This window comes from Solenopsis invicta, chromosome 10 (genome assembly GCF_016802725.1).
Source record: "Solenopsis invicta isolate M01_SB chromosome 10, UNIL_Sinv_3.0, whole genome shotgun sequence".
Taxonomy (NCBI): Eukaryota; Metazoa; Arthropoda; class Insecta; order Hymenoptera; family Formicidae; genus Solenopsis; species Solenopsis invicta.
The window spans coordinates 1,951,480-1,964,355 of record NC_052673.1 but is presented as its reverse complement, the minus strand read 5'-3'; the positions used below and the strand labels follow the sequence as shown (position 1 = coordinate 1,964,355).

Genomic DNA, 12,876 nt, shown 5'->3' with positions numbered 1-12,876 from the left:
GAGTCATGCGCGAGGAGAAGAGTAAGGGGAATAGGCTAGTGCTCCTTGTCAAACACACTAATATGTCTTTGTTCTTTGACTTTAGCGCTATCTAATGCAAAATCTCTCAGTTACTATGTTACACAATTACTGCTCTTTTACTATTTAAACTGCTTCCACACGCCAATTTACACATGAAATTTCCAAAACGAAATTTCTCTGATACTAAAGCTTCTAAGCATATTCAAAAAGCACAGTTTTGTTTTTTGTTGTAATTTTGAGTGCAAACCATGCTTATTTTATACGTACAAAGTCTCAAATTTCTATGCATGGCAAATGTTGAATAACATAACTATATTTTTATAATTTTTTTTTGTTTTTTATATCAAATTGTTAGTATCGCACTTCGTTATTATCTGTATTATACTTTTATTCTGTAAAAATTTTTTAATTCGTGTTTTTAATAAAAAAATTTGTTGATCCGCGTATACAGACGATTTCAGCATCACTTTCCGTGATGAGATTTATAGGACTAAAGTTTCAAATATCTATTTCGTTGTCGTATTATAGGTATATTTACGAGTATGTAATTGACATATAAAAAAATTTATTTATAGTTATGAAAGTTTATTGCTCCTATCCTAAAAGCTTTTTGACGATATTAAGGAATGCTTTATCTAATTAATTCTGTATCTTTTACGAGTTTAATGCTATTCCTTTGTTCTTTAATGTGTATCATTTCGGAAACAACTCGTTTTTGATAATTGATTGATTAAACGAACTTACCTTAAGGCGATACTGGACTGACGGTGAAACTCACTCGACGTCGGTACTTCAGATTGCTGCAGATTTTTCTTCTACGAACTGTGGGTCGCGCGTGAAGCAAAGAGTAAGGGGAATAGGCTAGCGCTCTTTGTCAAACGCACTCATCTTTCCTTGTTCTTTTGACTTTAGCGCCTGTAATGCAACATCGAAGAACTAAACTAGTGCTCTGTTTCACTCAGTCTCACTCTTCACCGATTCTTACATCGATTCTGCACGCACACATAAACACGATATTTTTGATTGGAAATATCTTTTATACTAAAGCTTCTAGGATCGTTTTGAAAGCACACTAACAATCTTACGTGTAATTCACAGTATGCTGGATGGTTATTTTGTAGGTACAAAGTCTAGAACTTTTATACACAATATACATTGTCACGAGACTACTACAGAAGCACATAGTTTTGCAACTTTTTTCCGTTTTTCGTGTCAAATTGTAGCCAACGTATTATGTTTTTGTCAATACTTTAATTGTAGAGAAGGATTTATCATTCTGTGAATTCAATAAAAAATTTACTGAAATTAAAAATAATAGTGTTCAGTCGGTATCTCCAGCATCGCTTTAAGTGAAGTTCTATCGCAATTGTATGAAGCGTCTCCTCCGAAAGATCATCATGTAGTACCTTTCTTTTACGCCGTGGCGCCACAAGGTTTGCAGTAAGTTTTTTAACTACTTACCGCTCTATGTTTCCCGGACTACCTAAATCGGTCTTCCATCTTCATTTTTTCAAAGAAATTGCCGTGTGTTAGGGTTATTCGAAAGGAGAATCTTTGAGAGAGTAATTTAGTAGGGTGGGACTGATCTTTCGGAGGAGACGCTTCTTACAATTGCGATAGAACTTCACTTAAGGTAAGTTTGTTTAATCGATCAATTGTATTCCGCGCCTCCTCCTCAAATCACCATGTAAATGTTTAAAAATACGGCAATTAGAGGTGTTGAACTGTGTGGTACTGTTATTATTATCTATATAACTGTTAATTTTATTTATATATTTATATATATTACAACTTTTACTGTGTTTTTAAAACTGCTTTTGCAAAAGAACTAGGATCCTCCTTGATCCTGCGATCATAGAACTTTGCGAAGGTTTTGGAAGATGAAGTCCAACCTGCGGTGCTTTGTATTAAATCGATGTTTATGCCTTTTCTTTTGACTCCGGAGGTAGATGCGTGACGTGTGCTGTATGCAGTGAATATTGACGTGTCTATCCCGCTTTTTTGGAGTACGTTTTTTATCCATCGACTCAGCGACTGACTTGTGATTGCTTTGTATGGCTTCATTCTTGAGATAAAAAGGTTTTTTATGTTTTCTGCTACGCAGATAGTTGGGTCGTGTGAGAAAAAAGGTACAATGAGGTTTGGTTGAAGTTTTTTGGGGTCAGATGTCTGGAGTTGTGCAGGGATTTTGATTTCTATTTGGTTATTTTTTTTTCAATGTTTTGGATATTTATAGCTGTCAAAGTTTGTATCCTATGATCCATTATTAATGCTAGTAATACCGCCACTTTCTCTGATAATAATTCTATAGAAATTTTTTTGTTCGGATACCATTGTGCGATTAGTTGAAGAACAGTTTTGGGTCCCAAGTTGTATTATACTTGGGCTGTGCTGGCCGGAGTTTGAAGCATCTTTGCAGAATTGTCTAATTGAAGCATCTTCTCCTATATGTGGTTCTAGGATTAATGCTATTGCCGATCTCAAGGAGTTGATGGATCCGTAGGCGACTCCGTTTTGAAACTCACTAGTGAGGAAACGTAGGACATCTGGTATTGTAGCAGGATAAAACAGGTGTTTCTGTCTGGTAGCAAAATATCCACCATTTCTTCAGTGCTGAGTCGTACTGACGTAATGACAACGCGCTTAAGGAAGCAATACAAATGTTGAGTGTTTCTGGTGTCATATTTCTTAGTGCGTATGCCTGCTTGATGAGATTCCGCTCACCAGAAAAAGTTGGGACCATAGTGGGTGAGGGTCTCTGTTAGAAGATAGTAAGAGACTGAGCTTGGGTTTAAATATGATGGATTTAGATTCATTTGCATAGACCGAGGAAACCAGGCTTGAGATAGCCAGTTTGGAACTACTAAAATTCCTTTGGCATTATCATTAATAATTTTTTTGAGAACTTTTGGAATTAGTGCAAATGGCGGAAAAGCGTAAAACAGGTTGTTACTCCAATCTATGATGAAAGCGTCTATGGCAATAGAACCTGGGTCTTGTCTCCAAGAGATATATTTCGAGCATTTATTGTTAACTCTACTAGCAAAGTAAATATTCGGTTTGCCGAACGCTTTACATAGTTGTTCAAAGGCCTCCTGTGAGAGGCTGTATTCGATTTCTGTCTCTAAACGTCTTGACTCTTTGTCAGCGACAACGTTGTCTTCCGATCAAATATATACGATGCAAAGATCCAAATATTACGGCGTTCGCACCAAGAACAAATTTCTTTCGCTATTTTACTTAGATTTTTAATTTGTATACCCTCTATTTTATTGATATAAGAAATGACAGTGATATTATCGATCCGAAGTAGGATCTTACAATTTTTAAATTTTTTAACGAAGCATTTCAAGCCAAAAAATGCTGCTTGTAACTCAAGGTTATTAATATGATTGACGCTCTTCTGCGTTCCAAAATCTGTGAGCTCTTTCGTTCTTATAGCTAGCGCCCCAGCCTGATTGAGAAGCATCCAAGAAAATTTCCGCGACAAATCTCGGACTCAATATGGGATTGAAAACATATGCAATGTTTTCTTCCCACCATTTAAGATCATCTTTTACTCTGTAAGTTAATTTCATGAATGCTTCAAAATTATCTTCGTTATTTTTTAGCGCCAAAAATGTTTTCGCGTTTGAGATCTTTTACGTGTGCCCAACCGTATTTACTTGCCAACATGAACGGAGAGTGCCTATCAAGGAAGCAATTTCACGAATTTTATAGTTCGAGCCTATTTTAAATTTTTTCAATAAGTTGAGAATTATTTCCCGTTTTTCTTTGGGCAATTCTAACTTTATCTCGTTCGAATTTAAGATAAAATGTAGAAATTTTAGTTTTTTACTTGGCTTTAATTGATTCTTGTCTTTATTTAAATAAACCCTAGTTTTTCTAATAGAAAACAAGTTTCTCGCACACTTCTGTGCATCTTTCTTTGGTTTCTCCCAATAGAAGTATATCATCTAAATAAGTGACCGATATAAATCCTCGCTCTCGTAACGATGTTATTACTGGTTTCATCAATTTAGTAAAGACATACGGTGCAGTGTTTAATCCAAAGGGCAAGCAATTAAACTCGTATATATGATTGTCGAAAGTGAATCTTAAAAACTTTTTGTATGAATCTGCTATTGGAATAAGGTAGTATGCGTCTTTTAAATCTATTGTTGCCATAAACCAGTTCGGCTGAATGAGATCGCAGCCTGTCCGTATGTCTTCCAATTTGAAGTGTTCTGTCTTAATAAATTTATTTAATTTTTTCAGATTTATTTAATTTTTTCAGGATGAATCGATTGGAACCGTCAGGTTTGGTGGTAAGGAAGATATCAGAAAGAAATTGATCTTCCCGTTTTTTGCCTGGTTGAATTGCTCCTTTTTTCGGCAATTCCTGTATTTGTTCCGCCATTTGTGTTTTCTCCTTTTTTGACTAGCCTGGTTCGACCGGTTCAAATGTTTGAACTGGTTGGGTAAAAAAGGGGATTGTATATCCCTCAATCTATTCAAGGACGATTTTGTCCGTGAAAAGATTTTTCCAGATTTGGTAAGAACATTCTTAGACGACCTGCTAAAATACTTGCCGTTAACATTAACGGTGTCTCCTGTGTCGGCTGTGATTTATGTGACGACTGGGGCTCCTCCTCCTCGCTGTAGGGACATATGATCTGCGAAATCCCCCCGTCACTTTTTGTGGATTCTTCTGACAGAGCGGGGGGGCCTTTAGGTTTTTTGGTGTTTTAGCGGCTGTTGATGAAGCTTTTATGACTGCTTTCAAATTTTTAGATGACTTCTCTAAAGATTTTACTGTTTTCAGCGTCTCTGTTAAGTCATTTCCGAACAGCCATTCCCCTGGTTTAGTCGCCGTCAACGTTTCTTTCAGAGTAGGGTTTAGTTAGACATCAGGATGAGCCGTCTAGTAAGTGTTGTATCCCGTTGTAGATCTACCAGAATACGGATAACGTCGCTTAGCGTTCTGATTATTTCTTCCAGATCGATCGTTTTATTTATAGATAGTTTAAAAAGAATTGGTCCCAATGCCGTTAAACAAACTGACACCTTTTTTGTTTATTTGCAATGCGTTTATCTCTGGTGATAATGGGTTCCGATAAGGATGCCTTTACTTCTTTATTAAGGATGGGAGGTTCGTATTGCACACAATTTTTTGGTGTAAGATATTTTTCATACAGACTTTTACGATCTTCTTTGGGTAGACCTTCTTTTAGAACGTCATCCCATCGTGCCACTATATCAGCGTGAATTGGTGGGTTGCGTCTCTTGTCTAGCCGTTTACTCATGGCTTCCAGTACCTCTTCCCCTTAGAGCAGGGTCTGTCGCATCTGCCGTTGTAGTGGGATCCGTCGCATCCGCCGTTGTAGCAGGGTCCGTCGCATCCGCCGTTGTAGCAGCCCAGCAAACACAGTAAATAATAGTTATATAACTTGTGTGTGTCACGTTATATAACGAATTTTTACATTCTAGTAATATTGTAGTTATATAAAATTGAATTGTTGATATTACAACACAATAACTTATAACAGTCATATAACTGCCGTTTATCAGGTTTATATAACAAACATTTTATTTTAATAATATAACTGTTATAAAACTGAATTATTAATACGACTCCTCCCTGCCAAAAATGTGCGATTAAAACCGATTAAAACGGAATCCTTTTTAATTGATTTTAATCTGTTTTAATCGATTCAATCCACGAGCGGATTAAAAGGTAATCGGTTTTAATTATATACGAATCGTAATTGATTTTAATATCGCTTTCGTGAATTATTTAAGTGTAATGCATAATATATAAATTTTTTAAAATTTTAATTCATTTGCATTAAGACTCCTAAATACTCTCAGCGACCACGTTTCAAAATCCTGACATTAGTAGCGAGAAATGATATGCTGAAAGGCTAAAAATTCTTGCGTGCTATTTTTTAAATAAAAAGCTATTTTGATAAAATAATATTGTACATCATTTTTACTAATTTGTAAAATTGTTCGGAAACTATTTTTTTCTTGACGGTTGCCAAGAATTATTAATTGCCAAAGAAAAACATAGCTTTCGGACAATTTTACAAATTTCTTAACGTGATTTATAGTATTGTCATCAAAATATCTATTTAAAAATGGTACATAAGAATTGTTAGCGTCTCAACGTGTCACATTGCATTAAAATTTGATTTAATTATAATTTATGAAATTCTGTAATTTTGAATTAAAATGGATTTAACAAGTGAGTTCTGGCGCCACCACTAGGTGGCCACGCCGTGGGAGATTTTCTCGTGAGTCGAGTGCGGCCACATGCGTTATATCTAGGCGTCACGGCGGCCGACTCCCCAGCTCATACTCTCATACTTCAGTGAGACTTTTAGGAGCTGATTATTGTAACCTCGAGACGAATACTCGCTCTCACTTTTTTCAAACATGATGTGTATGTGTGGAACGCTGTTCCATATAAAATTTTATATTTTTATTTGTAAATAACAATTTGTATTGTTATTTAATTTTGTACTTAAATGAAATGTTTAATTCAAATTTAATCTTTTTTTATAATCCTTGTTAACGAAAAAGATACAAGAAATGTTTTTTGTAAATTAAACATTTATTACATTTACATTAATGTATTCTGTTTTAATAAATCTATCTGGGTTTTGATTAGGTTTTTATTTTCAATCGGTTTTAATACTATATTTTCGGTGCAGAAATTCCGATCGATTCGGATTACTTTTTTTTTTATCGGTTTTAATCGTACATTTTCGGCAGGGCTGTATAACAAATATGATACAACTGTTATGTAACTGTTATTTTTCTTATGAGTGGGAAATTACAACTAACATGGACATTACATGTAACGCGCATGTTATATTGCGTGTTACTTTCGATTTTATTTTATTAACATTGCTGTTATGTAACTGTGTTTGCTGGGAGGCTCCTTCGGGGTATCGGTTGTCTTTGAAGAGGATTTTGGAAAATCATTTTATTGCCAGTAAAATCTCTCGTGATTCTTCTGTGGCGGAAGACGTTTTTGTTTCTACACCGCGTTGATCAGAGTGTGACCAACTTGGTGACCGACTATTTGATCGACTTCTATAGGAATCCGACGAGCTTAATTCGGCGTAGCGGCGGTCTTTATTTCCTATAACAAATGTGAAAAAATAAAATTTTCCTTGGATATTTTATGTATTTATTATTATTATTATTATTTAATATATAAATGATTTTATTGTTCTTAAATTTTTTAAAAATTTTTTGAGAACTTTTTTAGTCATCTCGACTAAAAAAAAGATTTGGTGACTTGCACCGTTCTCCGCCCCACGCCGGTGTGATAATCTTGTCATCTAGCAGAGCTTATATCTTATTTTTTTCTTTAATCGTTTCACTTTCTTGGCGAATTTATATTCTTTATCCTCGCTAGAGGATTTTCGTTTGTGTTCCATATTCACACACAGTTCTTTGATCCTTGTGGTTTTTCTTTAGCACAAAGAAAAAGAATGAAGATGGAGGACCAGTTCAGGGAGTCCGGGAAACAAAGAGCAGTAAGTAGTTAAAAAACTTACTGCAAACCTTGTGGCGCCACGGCGTAAAGGGAAGGTACTACATGGTGATCTGAGGAGGAGGCGCGGAATACAATTAGCCTCCCTCTCCAAAATCGTTACATATTTCCAATCAAAATCACGATCACATTGAATTATGTAATTAGAGATCGCAATGTTTATTAGAGTCTAATTTGATATTAGGGTAAGGTTGCCGAAATTGCACCACTTTTGACATAAAGGCTTATAACTAAGAAATTATAAAGAATATCTTTAATTTTTTTACATCGTAATGAAGTACAACATTTCTCCTTTCATATATATTTTTTTCAGAATTTTATGTATTGTCATAAATTTTTAAATAACGATTTTTAAGAAGCTTTCAAATAGTGCGATTTAGGTAATTGGTCTCCTAAATCGCACCACAGGTTAATATTACTCTTCCTAGAGTAAAACGACACTTTTTCTGTTAGATTCTTTCTTCTCGAGCAAAAATGTGTTAGATAAGCATAATTTTATTAATGTTGGAGATAAATACCGTAAATTAAATATAATTTCAATCAATGTCATCATATCAATAATTTTTCAATAATATTGTAATAACATTGTTACATTATGGCAATATTGGTAAAATGTATGCTTGTATGATTATTATATTTAATTTTATATATATATATATATAGCCACGATCAAAGCAATGGTGCGATTTAGGAAACTAAGACATAGTGCGATTTAAGAGACTAAAGCATTTGGTAAAATTTTCTTTGTTTAATTTACAAATAAGAATACAAAGTTATTTGAACTTTGCTAATCTAATTTTAATAATATTGTGATCATTACAAATTATCGAAATTTTGATTATTTATTTTACCTTTTTTGTGATCGAGCTACAAAATGTGTTGAAAAATAGCAACGAAGTTACCATTTTTCTAAAAATATTAATTACAAAATTTCTGTTGTTCTTAACGTGTTGAGTTTAATAGAGGATAATGATAATATTATGTAGTTATCAAATAATCATGCAAAGAGTGTACAAGTACTGTACACAAGTTGAATTTATACGCAAGGTGCAATTTAGGAGCCGGTGCGATATCGGTAACCTTACCCTATTTCGGTGTTCATCGCGTCTTAAGTTGTCTTTTTGACTGACCAACGTACGTAACGTCATAATTTTTGCACACCAACCTATAAATAATGTTGTTATTTTCAATGTACGGGATGTTATCTTTATGTATTTTTAGGATTTTATTTAATTTGTTAAGACAGTGATATTCTACCAAATAGTTTTTGCTTAATTTCTTGGTTATCGTATTAATTGTATGTTGTAAGGTATGACCAAACAAAAAATATTTTTTTTGGGGAATTGATACATTTGATGCATTTTCGTTTATAGAATTACCATCTAATTCATTAATTTTATTGGCGTTATTGTTAATTAATTTTTTAATCCTGCGGTTGATTTTAACGAATATAGTTTCTAGCGGATATCTGTTATTAGTTAAAATTTGAATGCTAAATTCTTCTTGTGATATATAGAGTGTGATAAAAGTACCGCACGGTCTATCAGGTTATAAATCACACTTATGTATTTTTTGGCACCGAGGGTGATTTGAAAAGTAAGTAATTTATAATAATTTCTTTGCAGTTTTTCGGGTTTCGGCGGGATAGTAGAGATGCATCCGGCATTGAAAACAGTCAAGTAAGTATCACAAATTGTAATTATCAACAATCCTTTTCCAAGAACAGAAATTTCACTTAATTTACTATTTTGTATTTTTTACAGATCTATTACTAATAACACTATATTTGGACTTATTTTAATATTATTTTCTAAAGCTGGCCACTTACCTATACAGGAGAATAAAGCTGCAGATGTAATACGCAGGTATACTATACAAAAAAATGTTAACACTCTTCATATAAAAAATATAAAAAATATAAAAAATATTATATTGAAGGAAAAAAATATTTATATTAAATAATATAAACATGTTTCAGGCAAATGAAATTGGCAACAGTTATGGAACTATTATACGCTAATAACAACATGATAAATAAAGGAATATTTAATACACTACAAACAACTAAAAATAATAGATGTCTAAAATCTTCAGAATTGAAGAATATAACTTTCAGCAACAAAATAGCATTATTGTTTGCTGATGACTTGTTGCGTCATGCTTTAACCCAATTAGCAGATCTTAAAAATCAAGATGTAATAGTTGTTATATTACTTGTATATATTGTTTATCATTATCCCAGCAAACAAAAATGAATTGAAATAGCTAGAAATAAATTTATTTTGACATTTTCGAATTTGTACTTTAGATTTTTCACATTTGTTTTTTTACGTTTAGTGGAAAAAGCAATTTTTCAACTTATAGAATTTATCCGGTTTTTGCCTTTATAGTTCCTGCCAAATCTAAATATATGAACCAATTATATTAAAGAATTTTACAACATTTACAAAGCTGTTTTTTCCGCTGAATGCAACAAACATTTTAAAAAATGATCTTATAAGTAGAGCCACAATTTTTTGCCTACAAAAAGTGAACTGAAGTAGATAAACAGTTAGCAAATATTGTGATATCGAATATATTTGATACTCATCCAACCTAAGTAACAGAAACAAAATTTATATCTAAACTATTTGTGAAAAGGAAGAAAATTTGTTTCTTGCGTTTATTCAATCATATTTATTATAAAATTTAACTATTTAATTGGCTATAAGACTTAAATTTTCTAGAAATTATAGTTAAATGCTGTAAATTTTATATGTGACAATTCTTTTCAACAGATACAAAAAATAGCGAGAAACCTAGCTCATCTATGTCAGCAAAATATTTTTTTGATTGTATGTAATACGGATATCTGTATCTACATCTAAATTCAACATGATGAATAGTTTATTTCGTTTTCTAATTCATTTAAATAAAAAAATAATATAATAAATCAAGACATGAATTTATCCTAATTTAAAATAATTAGCACATTTCCTATTTCAATACATGAGTCGGATTGAATCAAAAAATATTCTGAGGCTCTAAAACACAAACTCGGATAAATTAGAATAAGTTGCAATTTTCAATTTATTTGATTTTATTTTGTTTACTGGGATTGTAAGAAAAAAAAATATTGTTTTTCCAATTTAAAATTTTTGTAATTTAAAAAATATGTATATTTTTCAGATTTTTTGCTTAATGATGTCCGCAATGGCAGATTTCTGTCAAATAGGATTTATAGGACGCAAAGATAAACAAGGGTTTCCCATACCGCCGATACCACTTAAGGATCGTACGGATTATGCTGTGACAGAATGGACGCTTTTGAACATTCATGTTGGATCGCTATTTGCAAAAAGTTGCCAAAGTACATTAAAAATAGCTGGGCATAACAAGGAAATGGAGGAAAATGGATTTGAGTTTGGGAAACATTTGGCTTTAGCTTGGCAGGTGATGCATTTTAAACTCAAATTTACATTAGTCAGGATTGGGAAGTAACTTGTAACAATTACTATTTTCGTTACATTTTTACGGTACAAGCGTTACTTTTTTTATGTTTTGTAATACAATAGTATCAAACGGTAATATAGTTACATTTTTACAGTAACGAATGCAGCCGTTACTTTTATCGTTACTTTGGTTCAGAGTTCGGCAAATAATGCACTTTTCAGTCAATTTTCAGTTATCGCTATTCCCTTTACTTCATCAACCTGCACACAGTTCAAATGTAAATCGGCATTTGAATTGCACGGAAAGTAGTGAGATAAGAAGAAAGCTGTAAGCTGAAAATCGACTAAAAAGTACATTTCTTGAGAAGCTCTGCTTTAGTTTCTTATTATCTATTCAATAGCATGCTGATCGCGCATTAGAGTCTTGATACAAATATTCCGAATGAATATTTTAGAAAATTTAATTGGAAAATGTTCTTAAATATGTGATTAATCATTAAATTACTTTAAAGTTTATTTTTGGTATTGATCAATGATATTTAATTAATTATCACTTATAATCAATCACAATCATATGTTATTATGAATCGCAATAATAAATTGTAATAAGATTTAGTATAAAAGAATCATATTCCTAAGTGTACATGAAATGTTTTATCACGCAATGTGTGATGAATAGATTTTTTCTTATCTTTTCATATCAAAGATATTCGCACGATTTGAATAAAAAAAAAAAAACATAATCGATGCATTTTCTTCAATTTTTAATATGTTATATTTTCAGTATTTCTGACAAAAATTTAATTAATTAAATAATTTTTTTTTACGTAAATTGTACGGGATTATTTCATGACTAATAATATAACTCAGGACTCTTGAAATTAAAACAGCAAACAATTAAGAATAAGGCTACTGAGAGTCAGCGAAAGTGTACCTATAAGATGACGGTCCTAATTATGAGTTAAGTTTGCAAAATTAAATGTTTTATAAATATATATACATAATAATTAAATTATAAGAATGTTTTTTGATTTTTTAATTATTTTATAATTATTGTAATATAAAGTTATTTCTTCAATGATTGTTGATATAAAAAAAAAATTAAAATGTTATTTTTTTTTAATAATTCCTTAAAGTTGCGATACTCTTATTAGGTTGTATTTAATATATTGTAATAATATACAAGCTGAAACAATATAAATTTTAATATTATTAATATAAAAATAGTTTTACATTAAAGAAATTTTATCTTAGAAAGGAATAGAAATACATATTTAATAGAAATTGTCATTTAAATAATTATTTTAAATCAAAATGTACCCATAATTAGGATCAAGCTTAGATCTTGTGACCTAATTGTGGGCCATGTCTGTTCAAGTTTGTTAAAACCATAGAAACCGAAAAAATTACATTCCAAAAAGGTTACCAGTTTTGTCAAAAAGAATAAACTAGTGACGTTTACTAAGTACAAGCTCTTATTAATTATTTATAGAATTTATAAAATCATTACAAATCAGTATTAATATATAATAATATAAAATATAATTACTTAATTTTTGTTTATTTAATGCTGTGTTTAATTTGTCATTAAAGTGCAATTTTTATTGATATTAGTAATAAATAATCTATAATTTACTATTAATAATAAATAATATAATTTATATTAAATTTCATAGCTTGTAACATTGTGTTGATTATATAATTTCTGTGCATATGCTTTTCTTATTGACTTAGAATTGGGACTAACTTATGATCCATTATAGGGACATAAAATAATTTGTCGACCCATAATTAACAATAAGACCAAAACATCAACATCTTTTAATACTTTTTTAAAATTTACAATCGGTATATTAAATATCTAATAATTTTTCTATG

The 12,876-nt window shown here is 31.4% G+C and overlaps 1 protein-coding gene across 4 annotated transcripts in view; it reads left to right on the top strand.

Moving 5' to 3' along the window:
- Positions 1-12,876, top strand: part of LOC105203196 (all trans-polyprenyl-diphosphate synthase PDSS2) — a 49,561-nt gene that overhangs the window by 16,088 nt on the left and 20,597 nt on the right. For 3 of the 4 annotated variants that reach the window (XM_026138920.2, XM_039454267.1, XM_039454265.1), the window contains exons 2-5: positions 9,193-9,246; positions 9,331-9,432; positions 9,546-9,762; positions 10,736-10,999. In XM_026138920.2, coding sequence (XP_025994705.2) covers positions 9,221-9,246; positions 9,331-9,432; positions 9,546-9,762; positions 10,736-10,999 — 609 coding nt within the window. In that variant the 5' untranslated portion in view covers positions 9,193-9,220. Of the gene's footprint in view, positions 1-7,491; positions 7,551-9,192; positions 9,247-9,330; positions 9,433-9,545; positions 9,763-10,735; positions 11,000-12,876 lie in introns of all 4 variants that reach the window. The other variant, XM_039454266.1, reaches the window with a different exon arrangement.